We start from the raw sequence: 26,497 nt of genomic DNA, 5'->3' as shown, positions 1-26,497 counted from the left end.
CAATCTTCAGCAACTATCTTCTCTATTGTTGAACAACAACAGCAGACAATGTTTTTAGCATGGTTTGCTTTGTTTTCGTTATTTTTTTTTAATAACATCATTATCATCAATTATAGTCCTTATATCTGACGCCTAAAGTGCAAAATCATCTTGACACAAGACAACCATTAAGTTGGGAAGAAGCATTGTCCCAGCAAAACCCCCTGAAACGTGTAATTTAGTTCATCTAATTTGATTAATCAATCTCATTAATGTTCGCAGTCATTTATGGAGTTGCCATTAGAAGGAAAGATTAATCGTTTCGGGTGGCTAATTTTACCCGTGCTATACATGTCGCACTAACATCGACGCCCGTTTTGTTTATCTTTTCTCCTCACGCCCCCCCCCCCCTCCCTTTCTTTTGTTTTCATCCAGATCATTTTCAAAGCAAAAAAAAAAACAAATCAAACGATGTTGTGCTGTCGCTTACCATCGCCGTCCCGTGATCTGTAACGCTTATAACGTGCTTTTCAATACCGCCTTAGTGTCCCTGTTTTGACCCATATTAATGAATGATTGAGAGTTTGCAAGCTAAGCAAAAGGCAGACAGCAAAAGAAAGTCAAATATTTGCTAGACAAGGCAAACGCACAGCCCGTCAGACTGAGTCAGACATAATCGATTTATCATTTTCTTGCCATATTCCTGGGCGAAGGAAAAAATGTGGCTGTATTTGCCTTGGCTGATCCTCATTTGTTTCTGTGACCGGTATGGTAACGCTACCAGCGCGGGAGTGTTTCAGTTTGGCCGGATCTCCAGAGTTATCCAGCCTCACTTGGGCGGATTATATTTTTATTTTATTATTATTTTTTTTTACAAAATTCAAAACTGTTCGAGCGATGTGTAACAACCGACTGCGATGTGGTGCAACCGAAACACAAGTAATCTACATATTTTTCAATTGCTTTTAACCTTTCCACGTTTCGAAACGGGACTCAGCAAACACACACACACATATGTCAAGGCTGTATCGGTTGCCGGAATGTTTCGCTTGTACAGCACAACAGCACCTTACTCTCATTTACTTACGGTTCACTTGCAATGAATGAAAACGGTTCACGCCAATCGTTCATGATTCAGCTATCTGTCGGGAACAAAAGACTTCCACGGACAAAAGGCGTGTAGCTACGAACCCTCGATTTGCCCGGTACACGCACATTCAGCTCATATTAGCTATACTAACCTGGAAAAAAGGGTGGAGAAAGAAGAAAAGTGAATGTTACAATTTAGCATTGATGTTATTTTGAATGTATTGCATTTTTCGATATTGATACGAAATAATTAATAAATCAATGGTTTTCTTATTAATACAGAAATACAAAATTTAAATCGTATGCTCCATAATTTATGACATTAATCAACAAACATTTATTTTTCACCATTCTGTGGCGAATGATCTGACACCTGTCGAAGCAATATAGGCGGCGCTCTGGGACCAATCGAACGAGACAAACAAACACGACTCTGTTCGATAGGTGCTCTGTCAGCTGTTCAATGTCTTATAGACCTGTCATGATGCACTGCAATACGCCTATCTTATCATCTCGAAAATGAAGCATTTTCATAGTTTAAATGAGCATCCATCTGCAGGGGGAAGATTCAACAAATAATAAACTAGTTATTAATATCAAAAATAACATAAAAATCATTCAAATTTATTATTGAAAAAAGTAAACAAACGTCCATGCCAAAACACATACAGTGCATACACATGCATTGTGTACACGTAATAGTTTTATACGTTTCAAACCTGTATATTTGATGTTATAATTGATTGTGAAGCATTGCTAATATTATTGATAGCTATTCTAAATATTTTGTACGCAATTTTAAGAAGAAAAAGAGACAAACTACGTAAAAAAAACTTGAAAATGTCCCGCATTGAATTCTATCTACTGTAGCTGTGAAGCGTTTGACAGCCAAGGTACTCATAGCACAGGTGGGTATCGAACATCACAGACAGAATCAACTGACATGTTCGACTCGACGTTTGTCTTGTTTGTTTGTTTGTGTCTGACAGTGCACCTCCATATGATTATATGGGTTTGTTCGTGTCGGATGTCGTGTTCGATTGCTGCTAGAGCGCCGCCTACTCTACAGATATGCAATGGTAGTATTGATTAAAGCACGCTTACGGCTCAACAAAAGGTTCCACTCAGGGAACACTTCAGGAATATTTGAACAGGTAAACATTTTGCTCTTTACTATTTAATATCTCTATAACCTCAAAATAACTATTTCAAATGTTGATTTACTCTTTGATACGATGTATTCTGCTCAGTAAAATATATTGCATGGCTCGCCAAAGCCGCGAGCTTTAAAGCCCCTAAAAGTATGCAATTCAAAAGCGTGAAAAGCTTTGTGAGGCGTACAGGGCTTGGCAAAAACGAGTACACACACAAATGGTGTTTCATTTCAATAAATTCCCAAAATCAGTTTTTTTGGTATTTTTACACCTTATTTTTAACTGATTTTATCTACTTAATTTAAAACCATTAACATTGTATGCAAAATCAGTAAAAGATATGTAAATATATATCGCACCACACTAACCGCTACAACGATTGTTGTACGATATTTCCTTTTCAATGAAACTTTCTTATGATGGTAGCGTATAAACACTCGTTTGAAGTGTGATTGCACTTATAAATGCACAAAACGGCCTCAACCCATCGTCCGTAACCGACCGACGATACTGACGTCAACGCTGGTCAATTTACAGCTGATGAAATACATTTTCTGTTAGTTCAATCTAATTCTATAATCTTTTCCAATCCTTTTCCAGTGCGCCGCTGCTTGTTGCTTGCGTCATTGCTAATTCGCTTTCTCCTCTTCATTCGCATTTTGGCTACTTGGCGGATATAATCAGGTTAACATCGCCCTCTCACTTTACATGCCTCCGTTTTTCGGTTTGCAGTGTTTGTTTGTTTGTTTGTTTGGTATTTGATCGTTGCCCCTTCATGATCGGTTTTCGTTTTCAAAGATTTGCACAAAAAGGTGATTGGGAAACGTTTAGTATAACAAAGTTATTGACTTGCGACTGTTTTCCTTCGATTTTTGTTGCTTTAAGTAATTTATTTATTATTTACTCATTTATTACTTACTTCATTTCATCACCACCAGTGATGGTTGTGTTCTTTTACTTTAAGAGTTGTTTTGTTTTGCTTCAATTATGAGCTATCGTGCCAACCAAAGAATTAGTACACAAACGCACCCAATACAAACCCGAAAACAAATAACGAAATCGTTGGCGATACAACGGGGAACCGTATCGGTTGATAACGCGTTTCTTTTTTTGGGCAAACCAGTGCTAGTAGACGAAAACCCCGTCTTGCTGTCAATCCGGGCCTATGGGAGCAATAAGATAGGCATGGGCCTCATGGCTGCTACGGCTGAAATTGTGCTGGGGCTTATCGCAACACGGAACAATGTAAATGTGTCCCACGGTTGCCATTTGTGACTGAATCGTTTACCATCCCATGACAACGCTCTCTATTTTTAACGCGATAACGGCCTGTGTTTGCAAACATTCTGGTCGGGTGCTATGTTTCTCGCCGTGGATTAGGTTTATTACACTTCTGGCCAAGAAAAGCGGAACACACACACAGCTACTGCCAGCATAATGACTCTGCCCAGTCCCGATCACAGCATAAGAGGTGTCCATGGTGGCTTAAGCCGGCCGTGGACTAAACTCATCTAATCGTTTTTTTTGTATTACCGTTCGGTACCGATTACTCATCAATCCATACTCCTCGACGAACAGCTCTTGATGTACTCGACACCCCGATCCAGTGTGCAAGCCGTGCCCACATTACAGTTGGCTGATCCCGTCATCACCCGTTACAACTCTCTGGTGCTTTTTTTTTCGTTTGTGTGTGCTTCCTTCTCGCATCGGTCATTAAGTTGTTACGCTTGCGATAAAGGCCATAAGTCCCACTGGCGGCTCGCTCCCATCTCCTCCCCGTACAAGCTCCAATCAAATGCCACTTGATGGGCCAAACTCAACACTGTGCTGTGCAGCTCGAAACTTTGCGGCGCAGCATGTAGCGGCCACACCATTGACGTCATTCCGCCACCGCGCACGGAATCAGCGCTCAAGGAGAGACGGATCAGACGGTGAAGCGGAGGCCGCCCCGAAGAAGTAAATCGTTTGGAACCGCGAATCACCGTGCTGCTCGGTAGCGGACGCTGCTCACCAAGCTCATGAGCCCCCGCTGTACGAGCTTCTCACTTTCGTTGCAACATTATAGCGCGATGCTCACACACATACACATGCTTTTACGGCTCATTCTACCTTTTTGCTATTGAAGAACACGGCGGGGCCATTAGTGCCGGAATAAATACACCAAAAACGGAACAGGCCGTTCTAGGGCCCGTCGCCTCACGCGGGTGCTGCTACTTGTTCCGTCGCTCGTGGACCGCCTGTCCAAATATTATGACACTACATGATGTTTCTTCGTGACTGCTGCCAGCAACCATTATCGGTACGACAACACTGTGCAAACGGTGGTAGTGGTGCAAACACAGATTGATTGGACAGTGCTGACAATAGATATTGGACGCCACAAACTACCTCCAAGATGGAGCTGTTACCGATCTGTTTGGTCCATCAGTTGGTGCTAAGAATCTTCGTTACACTTCTAAATCGTACGCTTCTGCCCGTGCCGACACGTGCTTAGCTACCCTGTCGCCTGTCCATCTCCATGATTCCCCAGTTGGCCCCGATTGCCTAAACGGCGCGGTTTAATTGACACAAATATTCCAAAACCCTCGCCCGGAGCTGGAACGGCCCACAGCCGATCTCCATTACCGGTACGGGCACTGTTTACACCCCGCACCGTGACGTCAATGGCGGTCGATTTACTGATTAGGTAGCTTCGGACACATAAAAACAATAAGAAGAAGACGAAACCCCTCCCCCCCCCCCCCTCTCCCCGTACACAGACTCCGCCGCGGACGGGGACTGGAAGGAACGATTGATGAATACAAAAAAAAAACCCCGCGCATAATCATTAGCTGTGTGGCTGTGTGGGACGGTTTGTTGGGATGTTGGTTGGCCCGATTTGTTTGGCTGAAGAAAAAAAAAACTGCATAATGTGTTCGGTAGTGTATGCGCAAAATGTTGCACCGATTGTATTCGTACCTTAACTCCGCTACCATTGTACCATTGTAATACTAGTTTTGAGTTTATTGCGTTAAAGCTGCTTACAATATATACAAACAACCCGCTGTTGTGTGTGTCTGGAATAAACATAGCTTAACTAACTTAATCCTACGAGGCAGATGTAATACCCCCCCCCCCCCCCTCTCTCTATCCACAGCTGTTGCCAACGGAACTAACCTTCTTTTTGCTGCACACGCGAACGTCCGCTCCCGTCTCGCCCGGCTCGGCGATTGCTGCAACCGGGGCCACCGGCTTGGCGGGCGATGCGGGCACCGCCGGGGGCAGCTCCGTCTCCTCCGCGACCGTGTCGGCCGCGGGCAGACAGCTGAGCGTGGCGAGCTTCGCGCGCACCACCCGCGAGTAGCCCTCGTCCTCGTCGCAGCTGACGGTGGAGCAGGTCGAGCAGTCGGACACCTTACGCTCGGGCGTGCGCAGCCCGCACTGGTACTCGCACCCGTCCAGCGCGCTGATGGACGAGCCGCAGTAGTTCAGATTGCTGCAGGACGAGGCCGCACTGATGTCCGACTCGCAGTCGGCCGAGCCGCGCCGCAACCGATGCCGCCGGAAGTACTCGATCTCCTCCAGCGTGATGCCGCACATCGTATCGTCCGAGTAGTCCGACACGACCACGGACGGCGTGCGGACGTACCGGACGCCCTCGGTCCCCGCGTCACTGATGTAGCTTTGGGCGGACTCGCGCCGCGACACGGACGTGCTCGGCGGGCAGCCGAGCTGCTGCTGCCCCGGTTGCTGTTCCGCCGGAAGCTCGCCGCCTGCCAGCGGCAGCTCGATCAGCTGCGCCTCCAGTATCATCTTGCTGCGCACCACGGTCGGGCAGTGCTGGTCGGTGAGGGTGAGGCTGGGCAGGGTGGCCGGTTCCGGCACGGGCAGCAGGGCCGCCCGCAGCGGTATGTCGGACACGCCGAGCGTGAGGCGCCGCACCTTGCCGACGGTCGCGATCGCCTGCTGCTGCTCCTGCGCGCTCAGCTCGTCGTCCAGCCCGAGGGCCGAATCGGAGCTGGCCGAGCGCGTCACCTTGTCGCGGTTCTTCATCGCCGGGTCCTGGTGGGCTGCGCGCTCCCGTTCCTCGTCGTCACTGCGCCAACCTTCGTCTGACTGGGCCGGGCTGGTGCTGGTGCGGCTGACACGTGCCGCGTCGTCGCCGGACGGTATCGTACTGGTGCGGTCGGGCTCGGGCGTCTTCGCTTGCGACAGTGATTCGAGCGACACTGACGCAGGTAGCGCTGCCAGTGTCTTGCGCTCCATGTCACCTTGTCGCTGTCGTTTGCTGCCGTGCGGCCCGTCCGCTTCCCCCTGCCAACGGCGCACACCCTTATCTAATCGACTTTTATCGCCGCTCCTTACAATACTGCTCATAAATCTTTGCACTTCAGCCTCCTTCTGGCGGATGATGTTTGCGTACAGTTCGATCAGTCGCTCCACGCAGGGAAAGCGGATCACTTCCGCCTGGCGGGTGGCCCAGCCGTCCAGCCGCCCGGGCCCATCGGCACCATTGCCAGCCTCCAGCAGCAGCGCATCGTCCAGGCACAGTCGGCTGTAGACGACCGTCTTGCGCTGCCGCCCGCCCGCCCTACGCACACAGGCGGCGCTCATCTCTGCGTTCAGCGTGTCGCCCGCACACAGCCGCCCAGCGTTCCCCGTGGCACCGCGGGCACCCATCGTCGGCTTATCGGGCCGCTCGCTGCCGGTCACGCTCGCCCGGTACCGAGCGGTGCGCACTTGTCCGTCGTACGCGGGCGGGCTCGCTCGCCCGTTCGTGATGGGACTGTCCCTATCGGCGATAAGCGCGCTATCGCCCGCTCGACCACTGTTTGCTGTCACTTTGACGTCAGCGGGCGCGCACTCCCTGCTGCACTCAAACTTTCCAATTAGGCCGCCAACCACCGTACCCACCGCAGGCAGGACCGTTCCTACCTCCGCTCCCACCGGTGAACCCTTGGCAGGCTTTGGTACGTGTTCGGCCCCGTTCGGCAACGCTGGCCCTTCCCGCTGGGCGGCAAACGGTGACGGCGATGAGCTGGGTGCGCTTGGTGGTGAAGATGTGGCGGCGGGTGTGGTGCACCTGTGGGCCATCGCCGGCATTAGGGCTTGCGGGGGTTTTGTTGTTGTGGTTGTTGCTGCTTCCAAGCGCTTATCTGGCTGATGACGAACGAGGGACTCATCCTTGCCGTTAGCAGCGAACCACTTGTCACCTTGTGCCGTAAGCCCGCGTTCCGCTGAACTTTAGTCACTTGGCTTAGGACACCGAATTGCCTTAGCCGAGGTGTGTACGCAGCGCCCTGCACGCTCTGCTCATTGTCAGCGGGATTACTCAATGGCGGGCGGGGGCTATGGGGCGGTGTGACATTAATAACTCCTTGTCCTTGCCGATTGTCGCCGTTGATAAGGGTTGCCGGAAGGGGTTCTGTGAAAGGGAGAAGAAAGAAAAAACAGACACAACACATGAAATAGAACTCATTAAAAATGTTTTATTGACAAATCGATCGTACGTCAAGAGCTGTGGCAGCAGCGCCTGGAATCTCGGACGGCAATCAAATTGAATAAATACACAACAATTCGGTAAATGTTAAAAGGACGCCACTAGCCAATTACTCAGACAAAATAAACCCCTTATTTGTGATTTTCTGTGATGTAAAAGCACAATATTTTGATAAAAGGTTTAAAAGCTAAGGAAGCCCTCACCATGAATATTCCTTCTAAAACAATCATGTTTTGTGTTTGAGTACTGGAAGTACATATGGAGTAGACACACGTGTAGTGATGATCGAAGTAATATTGGTAAAATAACACTAAAAATTGTAAAAGCAATAAATGAAACTCAATAATGTTATTTATCCTAGTACGTATCACATTCTTCGTGGTGCAGTCGTCAATTCGCATGACTTAACAACGTGCCCGTCATGGGTTCAAGTCCCGAACGTGTCTCAATACATATGAACAGTGTCCCTGCTGTGGGTAATCAATAAGTCAGTGTAAGTGAAGACACATATTAGTGATTGAGTAGTCGTCAGGCCTTGACCCCTTTGTCGGTTGTGCAAAGAAGAAGAAAATAGCTTTTTTCAAGCCGTTCAGAACATCAATTACGCCCTTATGTGATGTGGTCAAACCTGTACACTATGTTGTAAGTATTTTATACCTCATAGCTTCAGATGTCACCCGTTTTGAAGCTCGAAGTACGGGGCTAGACAACGACATCCGTTGTGCGATCCTCTACCGATCTCTCCAATTTCTTGGATTCGCTGATGACATCCACATCATCAGCAGGACAACAGCGAATAAACCCGATAAAAAACTCACAACACCCGATAAAAGCTCGAAGCAGCAATAATTGGATTGAGAATCAATGCGACGAAGACGGAGTACCTGCTTGCCGGAGACTCAGACCATCTAGGAAGCGGTGTATTAGTTGACGGCGACAATCGCGAGGTAGTAAAGGAGTTCTGCTATTTTGGGACGGTTGTTACTTTGGAAAACGACAGCAGCAGCGATATCCGGAGACGCATTGTGCAGGGAAATCGTGAATACTACGGGCTTCATCGACTTCTGAGATCAAGAAGACTTCGAGTCCGCACGAAATATGAGATATACCACACATTGATTCGCCCGGTGGTCCTTTATGGACACGAGTCCTGGACCATTCGGGGCAGAGCATGTAAACGCTCTAAGCGTGTTTGAGGGACGCATCCTCCGGACCATCTTTGGCGGTGAGCATTGAGAAGAAGGCTTAACCACGATCTTGCTGAGCTGTACGGCGAACCGAGCATCCTGACGGTGGCGAAGGCTGGCAGGATATGATGCCTGGGGCATGTCATGAGGATGCCGGACTCATGCCCCACAAGAAGGTGTTCGACAGCGATCCCCAGTTCGACATTTTTTTTATTAAAGCATTGCCTGACTGCTTAGCAACTAACATTTTTTTTTTTTGCAATATCTATTGTTCAAAACCTACATGTTCCTAAAGTAATTATTGTTATAAATGTTGTTGTTTTTGTCTGTCCAGCTTTGCTGCACAGCTCGACGTGCAAAGTTTAGTTCAAATGCATACACCATTCAATATATTGTTTTTTATATGTTTTTTTTTTTAATAATGTTAAAAACGTTGCATTTTGGAAGTACTTTCGCATATTCCACCAATTTTGGTACACAAAAACTATTTCAAGCCATTTCTAAAATATATCCACAGCCCTACATTAATCCACTCAGCATTATTTCCGTCTCCAAAATCCAAAAACCCATTCTCGCGATACGCTTTTCTTCTCTTCCGACCGAATCGGATCTAACGGTTATCCGATAGCCGGGTCGGGTTAACGGCCCTGGCGTTCGGAAGCGACGGAGGCAAGCATAGGCAGCAGCATAATACTATACGCTCGCACAAAACATGTGGATACTGCTCCGTTCCAGTGTTGTGCTGCTACATTCGCGGACACACTCACACACAGAAAAACGTTAGCCCCAAAGACAGCTGTGCTGGAGAAGAGAAATTTTATGGCAGCATTTTTTTTGTTTGTGTCGCCCCACTCTCCCAAGCACTCAGAGATTGAGTTCCCAGACGGCTCCCATCGCTCGCTGGAGCTTTACGCACATTGCGCGCAGAGACAGATCGGCGCACCGACACAGCGGACCCCCATTTCGCATTCGAACCGCTCGTGCCGGACGTTTACCGGGGGAGAGACACGGCAAACATAATGTAACTACACTCACAGCATCACCACCACCCGGTCAGCCCGGTGCCTCATGCCGTGGGGTGAGTTTTGTTCTGGCAAAAAGGCACACACCGATCATGTGCACCCCCAATATGTAGGTCAATGTTTTGCCACCACCGAGACTAGGCGGCTGCAGGGGGCAAGCGTAGGCACGGCAAGGAGAATCTAACATGACTAAGTCGAGTGGAGAACAGAGAGTTAGAAAGGGAGAGAGGGAGTGTGAACGGTTGTGCACAGCCCACGGCTGTGGAGATTTGTAATGCAAACTATGCATTAGTGGGCAATGACGCCAAAACATTTTGATGACTAAATATTGAACCATTAGGTGCGTTTGTTGCTTCTATTTCAGTGTCTTTCGCTGCGCTCTTGTTGAAATTTAGTGAAAATAAAGTCGTACACTTTATTAGCAGCTTGCTAGGATAAAAATACTGATAAAGACATCAATTTATCCAGTTACTTTTAACTATTTAATTGTGCTGCAATGGTGGAGATCGTAACCATACGATTAAAAACGCAAATGCGCAACAGTTACGCGTATGATAAGTATCGATCTCCTCCGACGCATCATGGAGCATGAAAAAGTTAAAAATTGCTGGTGCCTAAATTGGCAACACCGAAACACCAAAAATAAAACCATCACAGTTTAGTGACGATATGCTGTCCAAATCTGTGGCGTGGAATGATACATTCCTCACTAAAAGCCATACAGTGCCTTTCCCTTTCCATGCCAGCGCACTGCAACGAAATCGCCATGTGGTACAATCGAATCGAATCGTAAATCCCTATTGTTTATATGATTTAAGATTCAATTATCCACACACACACATTTGGAAGAAATACAGATGTTACTGGTTGCGTCTTAAGCCGTCGCCTGTCGTGATCTGAAGGGTGGGGAAACACAATCGAACAGAGGTGATTGTGAAACGCTTGTTGTTTATTCTTCGTCCATTCTCGGCAAACCCCCGGTTCACCTGACCCGGACCGTTTCGTTGTCGCCAAAATATTTACGACCAAATCGATCGATCGGTGGAACGTTCGAATTCAATGGACCCACCACCGAGGGTCCCCTCGAAAGCGTAACATTGCGGGAAGGGCAAGGAAATTGAACATCAAGCCGCTCGGGCAAAGGCACGCGCAACCGAGCCTGGTTGGCTGGCTGGCTGACTGGCTGGTTGGTCTCGGCAATCCCACTGCCGCGGTCCCAGACCATTCACCTGCCACCTGCTTGCAGCGCACCAAACGGAATGCATATTGGTGTTTTAAATTCAATTTTATTGGCCTACCCAAAGCACAGCGCTGGCACATTGGCGCGAACGAGACTGTGAAGTACCAAACGATCATGGGTGTAGTGGAGATGTTTGTGTGTCTGTTTTGTGTGTGTGTTGTTGTTTATTCCCACATGTTGTTGATGGTAATCTGTTGTATTGTGCTGTTCGATCACGTCGACGATCGACAGATGGGGCCTGTATCGGTATCGATTTGTTTGTTCACCTTTTTGGCGGAATTCATTTTTTGGTGGTGGTCGCAAATGGCGCTGCCGTTACGCCAAATTGCGAATCCCCCAATTGGCCCCCTCCATCGGCGTGGCATTGGAGGCTAATGCGTACGCAACCTGTACAAATCATCGCTCGTATGTGGCACAAGATCACTTCAGTTGCGCTTTGATTCTCCTTGAACCGTGCGCTATTCTTTGTGCATTAGTAACTGGTGCCAATTGCATGTAAATTGTTATTTTATTTCAATAAGCATCTTTTCAATCCCTAAAATGTAGAGTTTATTTCTATAACCATAAGCCTTGCTACACAACAAACAGATGAAAACAGATTCGGAGCGGGTTGTGCCTCTTGAATGAATCTGAGGTTTAACTTTGAGATTATATGACATAACTGATGACTTTTGATTTCATAGACTACATCCATTACTTCGAAATACTATACCCTTTCAAAGTTGAGTGGAAATACTGCAAGAAGTGCTCCGAGGATACGATTTGTTTATCCTTTATTCAACTTAATTATAGAGATTAGTACTCAAACAAGGAGTCTTCCGGAATCTTGAAAACATACTGTTTTCAATTTCTCTAATCGTGCTGAAGATATGTCAACTTCTTCGAGTTTTTCGAGTATCTGATGGTCTAGGTGTACGGTTTCGTAAAACCGGAAAAGATAAACAATGAACTGAGAAGCGCTAAGGAACTTCTGCAAAACCATAACCCAAAAACCAGACTGTGAAGACCAAAATACAGCGTTCACAAACGAAGACAGTTTTTTTTTCTGGAATGGATGTAAATTGATAATGTATACTATATTTTTACTTTTCAAATGATCCAACTCATCGAATCACATACAATATAAAAACATCGTCCAATAGATTCTCCCTATTCCCCACTCCCTGCAATTCTAATCGCTCGTAATTGTATAATGGCCAAACGAACTAATCGGGCAGTCCTACGCGTCTGACAGTATTATGAACTAATACCAAAACCGAGAGAATTTTGATGATAAACAATACACTCCTAAAGAGTTTGATAATGAACCTAATAAAATGAACTTTAATTTATTTTTATTTATTTTTATTCAGGAGTAACGGTCCAAAAAGGCCGTATTGCTTATAGCTTTAATTTACAATCTGCATAAACTTTGTGCCCTGTATTATTTAACGCCTCAGAAGTCATTGTTTTACTTGCAAGCAAAGGATTACTACAGTCATATAAATACCATCGAACTATTCAGTACTTTGCAAGCCGTCTAAAATTCTTTTGCCAAGAACAACAACTGGAACATGAAAACATCCTCATACATTGCGTGAGCCCTCATGATGATGCTCAGGAAAAATGTCATTCCCAATGAATCTTAGCATGCCAAACCCTTGTATTGCAAGAACCTTACATGTGTACACCCTTTAGCCTCACGGTGCAACCCATCGGCATTAAGATGAAACCCACGGCACCAATGATTGTGAGCCTTCTTGTACCCAATGGTGCTCTTCCCCATTCCAAAAATGGGTCAATGCCGATCGCATGTTCCGGCATGTTCACACACACACACTTAGCCGCACATGCGCGGTGCCCATTGTACCGATCGAAAGCATGCAAATGCATCGGCACGAATCGGTAATCGATTGGTGTGTATCCCTTTGCATCCAGTGCACCGACGTGCGGCAGCGCATGAAAGAGCAGCTAGCATCGATGTGATTGGGACACAAAAACAAAATACAAAACAAACCGGTCATGTTTTGCCCCTTTTCGGCTCCATCTTTGGAGCCTGCCCGGGTAGCGGCAATGTCACTTTTACTTACCGCTAACCAGCTTCCGAAACCGTCCCGGGCGATAAAAGGGGGGAAGCAGCAGGCAGGCACTTGGCGCGATTGCTCTTAAAATGTCGGCTTGTTGCTACTGTTGCCGTGAAAGCAAAAAAACACACGAGAACGATACGCGGCGTCAACGATGCGAGCCACTCTTGGTCGTTATGCTAAAAAGTAAAAAAAGGAAACCCTGTGACGGCATTCGCGGTATCGTTAGCATCGTGCTAAAGTGGTTCGACCAATATGAAGCGAACGCAATCCGTCCCTCCCGCGGTCGTAATTTATCTATTGTGCGCGATCTTTACGCCTAATTGTAATTTATTCGTTAATCCGTGTAGTCGCGGCTGTGGGTACTGGGTGGGATGGGTAGTGTGGGCGATTGCAGCTTGGCTTGCTGTGGTTGATCACACACACACACACACACACATACAGACTGGCGGCGGGGTCACAGTCCAGTGACCGATGTGATCGTTCATCCAATTCTCATCCAGCAACGAGATTAGGGCGAGTCCGCGTTCCACCCGGGCGCTCATCTCACTTTACTCGGGCACCATTGGGGCACCAACAGCAGCAGCAAATGGAATAATATAGGCCACACGGCACTGCTCAATCTAGCAACGACCGCTTCAAGCTGATCGCGATGTGACAAAATACCACCAGCAGTGTTTGCTTGGCAGCTGCGGCCAGACACGATCCCAAAACACAGTGCGGCTCTGTTTAAGTGCAGCCAATTTAAAGACATCTTGCAGCAGTAGTCAGTAGTCTGCAACCGGGCCGCACGAAACGAACCGCTCACAACACGTCACGACACGGGCGTGTGGCATTGTGGATGCCGATGTGTTTGACGTGCACCCCACATTAACATATCAATTGGCGATTTATTATGCGACACCACCTGCTCGTAAATGGGCCGGGTGGGCGAGCGGCGAGACCGGCGCGGGCAACGCTGTACGTCAATCTGTACGTGCCAACAGCGCCCCGACCACCACCACCACCACCACGTCAACCCAAACCGTTCGAGGCACGCCGAAGTGGGGCTACTGTGGCCACCCAGCACAATCGAGCAGCAGTGGAGCGGTTTTGCGGTCTGGTATAGGGTGGTATACCCGTCCCACATCGACACGTCGAACGTCGCAGCGCGTCACGTGTGAACTTGACAGTAATGAGCAGCAGCAGCAGCAACAAAAAAGCCAGACCAGGTACATTACACCCCGCCACAAAGCGGGCAGTAGTAATGGGAAGAAGCAGCGAACAAAAAAGTAAAAAATAAAATCAGAACCCCGCTGTCAAACGATCAACGGTTACGTTACGGGTGTGAAGCGTTTCGCAAATTAGCGGCCTGGTAGCAGCATGTGCATCAGGTTTGCGGCACAGGAAGATGCACCCAGCTGGCTGGATGGGGTGCTGGCCGACGACGAACGAGACGTTTGATGGCGATTGATTGCGATGAAAATGTGTTTTACTTCTTGTTCTGTTCTTCTTTTCCAATGGCAAACGATAGCACACAATTAGCGGCGGGGGATAAAGTGTGGCATTGCTCGATGTGTGGCTGCACTACGACAGAGAAGGGTTAGCTAATTGTTATTTTGTTGCAATCGTGTGTATTCATTATGTAAACTGATCCGAAAAAGACACACATGTTGCTTTACATAGAATATTGTTCAGTTAATAGTGTGTACTAAATGCATCACACGGAGAGCGGTCCCGTGGTACAGTCGTCAACTCGAACGACTCAAAAACATGCCCGGCTCATGGGCTCAAGCCTAGAATGGACCGTCCCCCCGTAGCAAGGATTGACTATCCGGCTACGTGGTAATGAATAAAGTCTCGAAAGTCTGTATACGCCGGGCATGTCCGCGTAGGACGTTACGCCAAATAGAAGAAGAAGAAATGCATCACACAGTAAAATACCTTTTTCCATATCTTGTTGACGCAGCTTTTGTCATTAGGCAGCAGTGCTTTGTATAAATTTATTAAAACAAATGCTACTTAAACTGACTAGAGACTACCGGCCTAACCTAACCGGCCTAACTAGCCAAACCGATCCCTGTAAAAGCAAGGAGAAGTTCGATCCCCTTTTGAATTTCCGGCGCAAAGAATGCACGTTGGTGTATTCTTGCTATACTTTTCATTTTGAGATGCTTTTAAATCTACTCTAGATGTAAGGCAACATAAGACTTGCCCAAAGACCTTCTTCTATTTGGCGTAACGTCTTACGCGGACATACAGGCTTTCGAGACTTCATTTAGTACCACGCAGCCCGACAGTCATTCCTTGCTACTTCGGACTTCAGTCCTTGCTACGAATGAACTTACAGGGTTTCTTTGGCCAGCTCAACATCGGAAGCGAACAAATCAAACCCCGTAAAATACATTTCAACAATAACAATGGAAACTAGAATGATCTGTCATTGGTTGATCCGATATACGCTCGACATTCATTTGACAATGTTAAATAGGGATTTTTTCGGATTGGAAATGAAATTTATAATGTTGAGCTGGCTAGAGAAACATTGCATGTAACAGCCAATAAGAGCGCCGCGTTGTTGAACGCTCTTCTCGTTGGAAAGTTTTCATAAACAGCAAATTTACAACTCCAACGTAGCAAGAACTTATTTCTAACTATATCAAATTGTTTTGAAAAATAAACTGCACAAATACACATGAAATGCTTTTATACTAAAATAAAACAATAATAAGTGTAAACTTTTCTCTTTGCGAATTAATAAACGTTCAATCATATATAGAGCAGAAAGGTCAGTTGGAATTTTAATTAGGACTTTATAAAATAAGGGACTAGAAGAACATAGAAGCAACATTAAAAGTCTATCATGTTTAGAATTTAGTTACAGAGCAAATTTTAGTCATAATTCTTTAAAAACGCTCCAAGTCCAAGGCCTAGGAAAAAAATATATACATATTTGCAAAATTATCGATTTTTTCTTGAATAATTAATCTAAAAATTTACAAACGTATCAAAAAGTTAACAGTACCAATCTTTTAAGCAAAACAAAATAAATAGTATGATTTATCTTTAAAAAAAACACTGCAAAATTAAATCCTCTCAGTTAGCGGCAATTATTTGACTTCGACTCTGCTGAAAAACTGCAAAACAGCTTCGTAGGTTTGTGCAGAGTGTCGGAGCTGAAATTCACCATCGCCACCGCCGTGATGGACGATCACGGCAACCTTTCGCCTCACGCGCCACGACTGCGCCACGCTCGCAGCAGCCTGCACGCCGCTGCCAATGTGGAGCGTGAGCGTCGATGCTGCCCGTTCAAGGATATGCCTCTCGGAGGATCTCCTGCTACCGCTCGGGCGGCCCCACCTCTGCTCCCCTCCTTCATCCAGCAACAGCCCATCGCACTATTGCTCTTTCACTCTTCTCACCTTCTTCGTTTCCTGTTGAGTGGCAAACCACACACAACCAAGAGTTCCCACATAAATCCGGCCCAATCGATCTTGGAGGTTGGTTTCGTTCGCCCGTGCTACAGAGAGGGGTTTGGAGGAGACAACAACAACAACAACAGCACGGCCAATTGGCTAACGCGAAGTGGAAGTAATTAAAGTCTCTTTCTCGTCGTCTACCTGCCGCAACAGGGCCTTCCCTACCAGCCTGCCTCCTTTCCACCGTGCGGCTTGCAGAATGTTGCCGACACTTTTGGGGCGCAAAACGGTGCACGGATCACTCCACCACCGGCACCAACGGGGGAACCAACGACTCACGACTCCAAAACCAAACAAGCTGAAATCCGATATCGGGGTGTTCCGAGCCCGCGTGGAAGGGTGCAAACAAGTGAGCAACAAGTAGAAATGGGGAAGGCAACTGCAGTGGAGTGGTCGCTGTGACGTTCCAAAACCGGTGACATTGATCAGCAGGTATCTGTGCAGCAGGGCAGCCGCCGTGTACCGTCGTGTCGTGTGCGTATGTCCTTTTACGGAGCCTGTCGCTCGAATATGATTAACGCATTCGATGGGGCTGGGAGGCGGTCGCAGCGTCCGGGGCGGTGGGGAGACCACTACACCACCCGGCTGTGACACTGTGGTCGTGCATCGAATGGTGCTCCAAAAACGAATGGTGAAAAAACCAACACATTCGGTTGCGCGAGAACGGCACACGCCGCGCGAGGTGAGATTGGAACCGCAAAGGTGCAGCGCAAGATAATCAATGGGTGGGGGGGGGGGGGGGGAGGGGAGTGGAGTAGAAGAAGGCCCGGGTTAGCATCCAGCAGCATATTCGCAAACGATGTGAGGTAAAGGTCAACGAAGGTTGCAAGAAGGCAAAAGGAAGAAACGGAGCTGGGTGGGTTGTTGAACAATAACAATACGCTTTTAAAGAGCATCATTGATAAGAACAATGATTCAATAAGGATTGTCTCTTCCTCGTGCTATTTTAAAGCATGAAAAGTAGTGTATCCTATGGTACTAAGGCTCGAAGGTAAGTGTGAAAATTTCAAATAATATTTAAAGCAACAGCGCAACACATGTCTGTATATCTGCCCTATGCACCTAGCTTTTTTTTGTGTAGCGCATTGTCTTACCTTGAAGAATGCAGCCTTTCTGATGCAGTACGCGATCCCCTTCCGACCCAGGCTGATGTAAACACGCAAGTTTGCTGCGCCGTGTCACTTTGCATACACAGTAAACCACCTGCACTAACTGAATAAAATGAGTGATCTGGTATTCACGTGCGCCTGCTAGCACAAAAACCCCGCAAAGGGAACGATCCACTAGAAACGGCACTATGGTTTCTGTATCTACACTTTGCTCACTCGATCGGTTGATTGAATTGGACACGGCACGGTAGGCTTAATTCACCGACGAGAATATCAATGCTTATGCTACACCGCACTGCACTGCACTAAGGATCGCGTATTTTCCCCCGCTTTATCTCGTCAACAAACGGTTTAGCCTTCGTCACTACACTGTAAAAGCGATCTGCGGCCACGTTTCATCTTCCTTTGGTGCAACTCCATAAACACACAATGTAGCACACACACACACACTGTCACTAACAATATCCGCAAAGCATGAATTTCACACTAAATTTACACGTTTATTCTTTCCTTACTTTTTCCCCTGGCCAGCTTAGAGCATTCGCACATCAAACACACACTATGATGCGTGCTCCCTTCCCCCACTGGCTGATAGATGCTGCGTACGTAAGTACTGGAACCGCACATACACCGTAAAGGTTTGCTGCCCAGCCGCAATTCGCACCGAACGACCCGAGGGGCGCGTTTACGGAAGCACGTGCATCGAATCCGATGACTCGAGACCGAAGAAACTAGCCGCGACTGTGCAGGCTGTGCGAAACCGGCCAAGCACTCTCCCGCTCTCTGAGTGACTGGTTGGTGGGCTGGTTTTCTTTTTTTTGTGTTTTGTGTTTGCTCACCCCACCCCCCCACCAACAACTACCGAGGAAGGGGCGAATCACTCACGCGCCGGTGATCTTGCTGGAATCAAACCCCACCATCGCTTGTTACGCTTCGCACTACCCTTAATTCGAAATTGCGCGCGATCGCGCAACGTGGGTGCACCCGGTGGACAAACTGTTTGCGAATATGTGATGAAAAAAATATTTTATCTTAATTTTCTCTTTTTTTATTTCATTTTCATATTCTAAAGAGCTTTTTTGAAAGGGTGTGTATTTTTTAACGTTTCAAATATGTTTGTATTATAATTCAATTTGCTATTGTGTTTGGTTTCAACTTCTTTTTTGTGTTAATAAAAATTATTTTAATTATTTAAAGTGATAGCTCAACAAATTTTTTAACAAATGTATTTTTACTGTTCTGCGTCACAATTTGAATAATGATAAATAAGCTGTGATTTTAAATGTATAGATCTTTATAAGCATTTAACATGGAATTAAACATAAAAAAACGTTAAAATGATATTAATATAACACGTTCAAATAGCTCAATTGTTGTGATATGTTCATCAAGAAACAGTAGAAGCTTCCCTATTTAAGTTTTTATTTGAACAATCTTTTTTCATTTAACAAACTGATAGATGATCCCCATAAACATGTTTCCCTACGTGAGTGATATATTTACATAACTTTTAGTGAATAAAATGTGAAATGAAATAATACTGATAGCTTCCACAAATATGTTGAGTCTTTTCAATTAAACTTTCAAATAAATCGAACGAAATTCAATTCGGCAGAGGTTAGGCTTTACACGTTCAAGCTAACAAGAAGCAAGTATTTGTAAATTAAATATATTCAATAGTTATGATTGTTACACTTGAATGGTTTATTGTGGGGCTTAAAATTACATTAATACAACCAACGTTTCGCTAACAATGCAATGCCAACAGTCCTATACAAACAGTGGAAATGAGTGTAAATAAGTGCAATCGTTTCATGCGCGACGACTACAGTAGAGATTCAAAGGTGTAAAAAGGTATAACATTTCATAAATCCTTGCAGGTATCGTTAAGGCGTAATGATTCAGATAGAATCATTGTGATGGTTATATTGACTGATCGGTTTGATTCATGCATGCGCGATTTAAGACGAACAGGAACGTTGCTTGTTTCCGCTTTAAAAAGGTAACAATGATAAGCAAACTGAGTGCTAGTTTAAATAGACTTACAAACTTCAATGTCAATAATAGCTGCGTGAGGTAAGGGTGCAAATGAAGCAGTGCAGTAATGCCGTTCACAAAATGCACACCAAATGCATTTGAGTCCAGTTAAAGCATTAAAAAACATAAATTAATCCCAACTCTCATCCTGTGCGCAATACAGAACGACTACGCCTTAGCATGTAACGAGGTAACGAGCGTTTGCAGCAACTTTTTCATCTCGATCTGCTCCTGCGCCATCCGCTCGATGTTCTGCTCCATGCGCGACATCCGGTACTCGATCGAGCCGACGTGCTCGTGGCGGGAGTGCAAAATTTCCAGCGCATACTTCACTATCTTCCCATCCATGTTGTTGAGGCAGGGCATGATGCAGCATTCGGTACCGTACTTGGTGTTGCGCTCCAGCAATCCTTCGACTTCCAGCTTTTTGTCCTGCACCACCAACTCACCCATCTCGACGTCCTGCGCGTACCGGGGCACGAGCGACGATACCATGATGGCGTTCGACTGGTTTGGCTTGACCGCGATGTACTTCAGCGGTTGATTGTTCGAGAACAGCTGCAAACTGTTCGACGGGAACAGCCACGCCATTCGCTCGGTGCTGCGAAACGGAAAGGGCAATGGTAATCGTTTATCAGATGAGTCATCATTGGGAAAACAAGCACCGGCAAACGTTGCTACTTACATGCAGCGAATGGGCTTCGATGTTTTCAGTGCATTTTCGTACTTGTTGATGAGGAACACTTTCTGCGTAATGCCGATGATTTCAGACTCCGCTTTGATGGTCTGTGTAATAGTGTAAAGAAGAATATAAAAAAGACGTCATCTACACGGGCTGTGTAGCGCAAACAAGCCACCTACCGTCGTGTCGCTCACGGCCAGACCGTTCATCAGGTTGAACAGCACGATCGAAACAAAGAACAGAAACAGCGCGAACACGAAGTAGCTCAAGCTTGACTGTTGAAATTTTATGTTCGCCGCTTCGAATTCCCCTGAAAGTGTAATTCACACATTAGAAAAATTTGCCGCAACAAAAAGCGCTATTTATAACATGTCGAGTGAGCGTTGACCGCGTAGCTGTATCGATTAAACATATGCGTTCCCATATGTACACCTGCTACAATGGCGCTTTACTAATGGTATGCAAAAGGGGGGGTGCAAAAATAATCACCCCAAGTGGGTATTCCCCCGTTTTTCCCACGCCCGCTTACTCACCGGTCAACATTACCGCTGTTTTCATCAACGCAAGCGGAACCTCCCCGAACTGGTTGAACTGATCGTCATCACCATCGCCGTCCTGGCCGGCGGCCGTCTTGTCTGTGGTCGCTTCGCCCGCCTCGCCGTTACCGCCGTTCGCCCGGAACAGCGTGTAGAAGCTGAACGCAAATGCGAGCAAAATGATCGAGTACAGCACCAGACACTTGAGAAAGTTCTTCGACACCGTCTTCAGCATCACCATGTGGGTCGAGATCGATAGGACGGGCAGCGTGCCGACGAGCAGCGTGAACTCTAGCGCCGACAGCAGAATCACGCAGGCGGACGCGACACGTCGCGTTTCGTCGCCAAACTCGCGCATCAGCACCGCGCCCGAGGCCAGGATGAGCAGCACCTCCATCCCGTTCTCGATCGACCGCACGTACACGCGCATGTTCAGCAGAAACTGGATCAGCTCGCGTGCGACCAAATATATCCAGCCGGCGAACGAGAGGAAGTAGAAGAACAGCTTGAACGGTGCATCTTCCCGGCCGTAGCAAAACACAACGTACGCCGTGAATGAGACGAAGAATATCGTGCAGATCACCAGATTGATGTAGAAAAAGCAGATCAGCTTCAGCCACTTGAGCAGCAGGATGCTCGATATGACGGGATGCCGCAGCAGCCGTTTGGTGCTGGACGACTGGGCCATCCGTACGATCGGACGCATCTCGTCCTCGTACGGCAGCCCGTTAAACGGCACCTGTTCCGGCTTGGCGTAGTTGGGCTTGTGGGCCGGCGGTATAAAGTTGGCAAAGCTGATCCTCACTTCGTAGTCCTCGTCGCCCGGCTTGCGATCGTTGTTCGTGACGCACGAGTCCAGATGCTTCTCCAGCAGGAACGAGTCCATCTCGCTGATCGGCAGGTCGCCGAACATGTTCTCGCCCCCGATGTACGCACCCTTGGCCAGCAGCAGCTCCTGGGCGTGATCGATCTTGTACTTGACGGCGTAGTGCATCGCCGTACATTTCTTCACATCGATCTTGTCCACCTCCAGGCGCGGATCGTTCAGCAAGATGCCCATGCTGCGGAAGTAGGGACACTTGTTCTTGTCCTTGTACACGTCGATCTGCTTCACGAGCAGCGAGAGCAGCGGATCCTCGTTAATCAGCGCCACCGCATCGTCCGGTATGATTTTCAGCAACCACTCGAGCATCTGCACGTTCCCCCGATTACAACACTTGGCCAGCAGGCCGGAAAACAATTCCGGCTTACCGGTAAACTTGCCCTCTACTATCTGCCCGTCAACGAGCTTCTGGGCAGCGGTCAGCTTCGCTCGATACACGGCCACGGATAGCAGCTCAGCGCGATCTTCTTCTCGCGGTACGTGACCATTGTTTTGCTGACAGTACTTCTCGTAAGCCGCAAGAAACTCGTCCTCCGTTCCGGCGGACAGTTTGTTCCGCAACACATCCACGGTAACCTTTTCCATGTCGTAGATGGGAATGTCCGTGCCAGGGAAGTTCTTCACGATCGCTTTTCTCGCCTGCTGTCGCCGGTAGTCTACGTTCACACTGTAGTTCTGCAAACAGTATTCAAGAAGTTCCTTTCTCCAATCGTCGTATCCAGCTGTTACTAGCAGAGCTATCGGTGACACACTGTTCTCATCGGTTGCGTTTATGTTGGCGTCGTACTTCAGCAGCAACTTGACACACTCAAACACATGCTTCCAATTGTCGCTGTCGATCTGTTCGAACAACAGGTACAGCGCCGTCCGATCTTCGTACTTTTGGTCCACCTGAATGCGCGGGGCGCTGAGCAGTTCGGAAAGATTTTCACTGTCGAAGGATAGCGCGGCCAGGTGGATGGGATACTCGCTGGTCTCGGGGTTTTTCTGCCGAAGAAAACAAGCGTACCGTTAGCGTGCGTCTGTATGCATGCGTATCTATGGAAACACTGCCCTAAAGGGTTTGTTTTGTAAATAATCCCTACCAGTTGCTGGGGATGGAGACCCAAGCAACAAAGCTACCGCAACCCGCTTATTCGTGCGTTACGCATCGCGTTTTGAGTGTTATTCGTGCGAGAGGCACATTTTCAAAAATGATTTCCATTACATACGAAGTGATTTTTGTTTTTTTATGGGAATGGGAGAAATTAAAGATTTTAAAGTTTTTCTTATTTTAAGTTCTTGTTTGTATTCTTGTTAAATCATGTTGAATCTGTTGAATAAATTTAAATTATATGCTTTATCTCCTTTAAATTACATAAATGATGGTGAATTGAAATGCTACACATAAGAACTTTTGTACACTTCGATTAGAAAAATTATGCTTTGATAGTTATTTATACTATGTAAATTATTAGAATGATATTCTAGGAAAAATAACAACAAAGCACTCGTTTAAATGATTTTTATAAAGAATAGCAAGTTGTAGACTACGACGTAGAACAAATAGCTTTCTCACGAATAATTTATTTTTTGTCGCTCTGATCTTTTTCTTGATCGTGTTCAGCAGCTTAGACGTGACTGTTGATCAACTTAACCGTCGATCTTTTAAACAAGTGAGTTTAAAATTATTTATGTAAAAAAAAAGAGTCAAAAGCCGAGGGGCAAACCCATTACACACACACACACATGCGCAAGCGCATAGGTCTATTCGTTCCGAATTGAAATAATGGCGTTTGTTATTCAACCATATTTTGATTGCGCTTTCGTTGCTATCGATAAAACTTATGCTGAAAACACTATGCTTAGATGACAATTTTTACTGTATGCCACACAAGCCATGCTATTGTTGTAAATGATTTGTCATCGTCCTATTCATAAGGCAGCGTTTCGAAACATTGATTCTAATCCTGGCTGCGCTCAAAATAAAATCACAACCAATGCGCAATGCTTCTAGATTGATGTATGTGGTTGTAGGCCTTGTGGAGATCCGTTTCACGAAGTAATTCAATAAATCTTTTTCATATTTTTTTGGATTTCCTCATTATTAAACATAGGTTTGCCTCACCATCCCTTGTTTTTATTGCCCTGTGTTGGAAATAGTTTCATAAATCAGTATAGTTTTCCAAAACATCGCCTATCAGTACCAAAATGTTTGTAGAGCGATAGGGGGGGGGGGGGGGGGGGTGCATATGTTTCGCGAGTCTCGGAGCCCCAGGACTATGGACTATCGATCTACGGGGCCCCTCAATCGACGAAGCCCCAGGCGATCGCCTAGTTGGTATACATTATGAGACACTATCAAACCATTTGGGCATTCAATCCAATAACCTTCAATCGTTTCCAAATAACACTTTAAACGTTCTAGATTTCGTTACGATTGATATGTAATCTATTAGGCAAAAACAGGAAAAACCATAATCAGAAATTAAATAATATTCTGTATAGGGACCGGCATGTCCACGTAGGACATTACGCCAAATAGAAGAATTTCTAGTTATGATTACAATTTCACATATACAACACAGAATGTGTCGGAACTAATTAATGTTTCTAAGATTATTATCTTCGTCGGGCAAAATATGTTAAATATTTGTTAAAAATATCATGGATACATCCGGACATGTTTTTATCCGTCAAATGCCCTTCAGAGCTACTATCACGGTCTGACATGCGCTAGATCACTGGCTCATGCAAGTCGAGTGTTTATCAAATAATAATTGCCGCCTACAAATAACTTTTTGTTTTACCTTGGAAGAAAATGAGTCAATTTAGAGGCTAATTTAGATCGAATTCATATTTCAACTATAAAGCTGCACATGCAAAGCTACTAGTTCAAACGCAAGTGTTGTCTTCGTTGCTTCCCTTACTGGAGCACCATATCAAGCTGAATTTCAATATATCTGTCCCTCCACAATCAACGGCACATGTACCAACCACCGTACCGTATATGTAGACAATTCGAGCTGGCAAGCGTATTTCAAATACTGGCGGCTAAACTAATAACGCTGCTGCCCGCCCACACTCCGATCGCACAAACATTGGCTACTACTCCGGGGCAGCTTTGAGCAAATGTTTGCAGCTGCTCCGGAACGGCGGCTAGCGTTTTCGATAGTATTGTTTACTCTGGGCGCTGCTCCAAACGCTGAGCCAATGTTTCAAAGTGCGAATGACCAACCCAGCGGCCCCACCCAAAAATCTCTTTGAGCGCCGGTCACAAACGATCTCTTCCAGTGCGTGCTGGAAAAGCATCACCATATCGCACCTTCGAGCATTTAGTAGTCGTAAAATTAAAATCACTTCATGTCAAACAAAAAACAAAAAAAAAGAAAGAAAGACAAAAACCCCACGCCATACGTACCTCCGACAGTACCGCTCCATGATTCAGACAGGCTCGGATGAACTGCTTCTTGCCGGGAGTTTTGCATGCTAATTCGAACACCGTGTACCGCGAGTCACGATCGCGTAGATTCACGTTTGCCCCGTTGCGAAGCGCTCGGTTGAACTCCGACAGGTCGTTCGCATCGAAGCTTGCAGCAAGCGCCAGCTAAAATTGGGAATTGAACGTGTAGAGTAACGTGTTGCGGTTGCATCGCATTTTGCTGACAACGCTGACTGCAGTACCTGCGGGCTGGTGAGGCTTAGATGCATGAACTTTTGAGAGCTCATGTTGTGCTGTCGATGTACACAGGGCGATGAAGAATTGCGTGGTAGCGTGGTAGGTTGTCGAATGTATGCTACAATAGCCACCACTGCCCGCCGATAAATGACACCAGTTCAAGCACGACACCGGAACGACTTCCGTTGTTGGACGGCGACACATTCAGTGTGTGTAGTACCACGAGAGCAGCAAGAGACTGAGGTGGCAGCGTGAAGGGAAAGGAACCGTTTCACGACGTTCCATATGTGGACACGGTCCAGTCAATTTTATGAGTCTTCCATACGCAACTATCACCACTACTTTGAAACGATCGTCAAACTACAGACGCACTTTGCTTTTTGTTTTTTTTTCGGATGATTTTCTCGCTTCGAAACTTTATGCTCTTGTCAGAGGATCGCTTCTCAAAGGATTCACTGTTTTAGTTGTTACCACAATACTTGTACATAAAAACCGCACAAAGCACCACACGGTCCGAGTAGGGAATCTTTTCGAACGAACAGAGACCCAAAAAACCCCACTCTGATTTAATTAAGCGCGGGGGCACGGAAATCCAGTTGCTTCTCGCCGCACGGTCACAGAGCGAATAAACGAACGAATGCAGTGGACCAGCTAACCACGCCAATCGGGGACCATATGAGGAGCACTTTGAAACTTAACCCGCTATACCTCAGCGCTCATATGTGTTTGTGCATAAGGGGTTTTCGCTTCGATATGGGGGACCCGTGGCGACACCAACTAAACTCCATCGATTAGCGGTCCAATAGCTTGGAATAGCTGAGGGATGACTGAGCAGGAAAGGTTGGCGTTAGAGTCGCTGTTGATACATACTACACATTTGTTGTGCATTGTGGGTAGGACCCATCTCTTCTCTTCGACATT

At 46.5% G+C, this 26,497-nt stretch overlaps 2 protein-coding genes and 1 long non-coding RNA gene across 4 annotated transcripts in view; 1 reads left to right on the top strand and 2 right to left on the bottom strand.

Moving 5' to 3' along the window:
• LOC120949553 (uncharacterized) overlaps positions 1 to 18,516 on the bottom strand; it is a 41,166-nt gene extending 22,650 nt beyond the window's left edge. Inside the window, exons 1-2 of one of the 2 annotated variants that reach the window (XM_049608037.1) lie at positions 17,766 to 18,516; positions 5,379 to 7,626 (exon numbers count right to left, since the gene is read on the bottom strand). In XM_049608037.1, coding sequence (XP_049463994.1) covers positions 5,379 to 7,304 — 1,926 coding nt within the window. In that variant the 5' untranslated portion in view covers positions 7,305 to 7,626; positions 17,766 to 18,516. Of the gene's footprint in view, positions 1 to 5,136; positions 7,627 to 17,765 lie in introns of those variants that run through there. The other variant, XM_040366932.2, reaches the window with a different exon arrangement.
• Positions 2,587 to 4,481, top strand: LOC125906938 (uncharacterized). The gene is made up of 2 exons (XR_007452266.1): positions 2,587 to 3,693; positions 3,801 to 4,481. It is a non-coding gene; the product is annotated as an uncharacterized LOC125906938 (long non-coding RNA).
• Positions 18,517 to 19,185: 669 nt separating the features above from the next.
• LOC120950188 (transient receptor potential cation channel protein painless) lies at positions 19,186 to 26,469 on the bottom strand. Its single transcript, XM_040368009.2, has 6 exons — positions 25,582 to 26,469; positions 25,319 to 25,504; positions 21,033 to 22,905; positions 20,679 to 20,809; positions 20,503 to 20,603; positions 19,186 to 20,418 (listed from the first exon to the last, which is right to left on the bottom strand). The coding sequence occupies exons 1-6, from the start codon at positions 25,624 to 25,626 to the stop codon at positions 19,986 to 19,988; spliced, it is 2,769 nt and encodes a 922-aa protein (XP_040223943.2). The 5' UTR covers positions 25,627 to 26,469; the 3' UTR covers positions 19,186 to 19,985.
• Positions 26,470 to 26,497: the final 28 nt, after the last annotated feature.

This window comes from Anopheles coluzzii, chromosome 2 (assembly GCF_943734685.1).
Source record: "Anopheles coluzzii chromosome 2, AcolN3, whole genome shotgun sequence".
Classification (NCBI taxonomy): Eukaryota; Metazoa; Arthropoda; class Insecta; order Diptera; family Culicidae; genus Anopheles; species Anopheles coluzzii.
This window is presented reverse-complemented; position numbering and strand designations above follow the sequence as displayed.

What these genes read in the sequence shown, in the direction of transcription:
- LOC120950188 (XM_040368009.2), bottom strand. Translation starts at nt 25,626, where the DNA reads ATGAGCTCTCAAAAGTTCATGCATCTAAGCCTCACCAGCCCGCAG. An exon ending in ATGGAGCGGTACTGTCGGAG is followed by an intron (nt 22,906 to 25,318) that starts GTACGTATGGCG and finishes TTTCTTCGGCAG; the next exon opens with AAAAACCCCGAGACCAGCGA. An exon ending in TCGAAGCCCATTCGCTGCAT is followed by an intron (nt 20,419 to 20,502) that starts GTAAGTAGCAAC and finishes TCCGTTTCGCAG; the next exon opens with CACCGAGCGAATGGCGTGGC.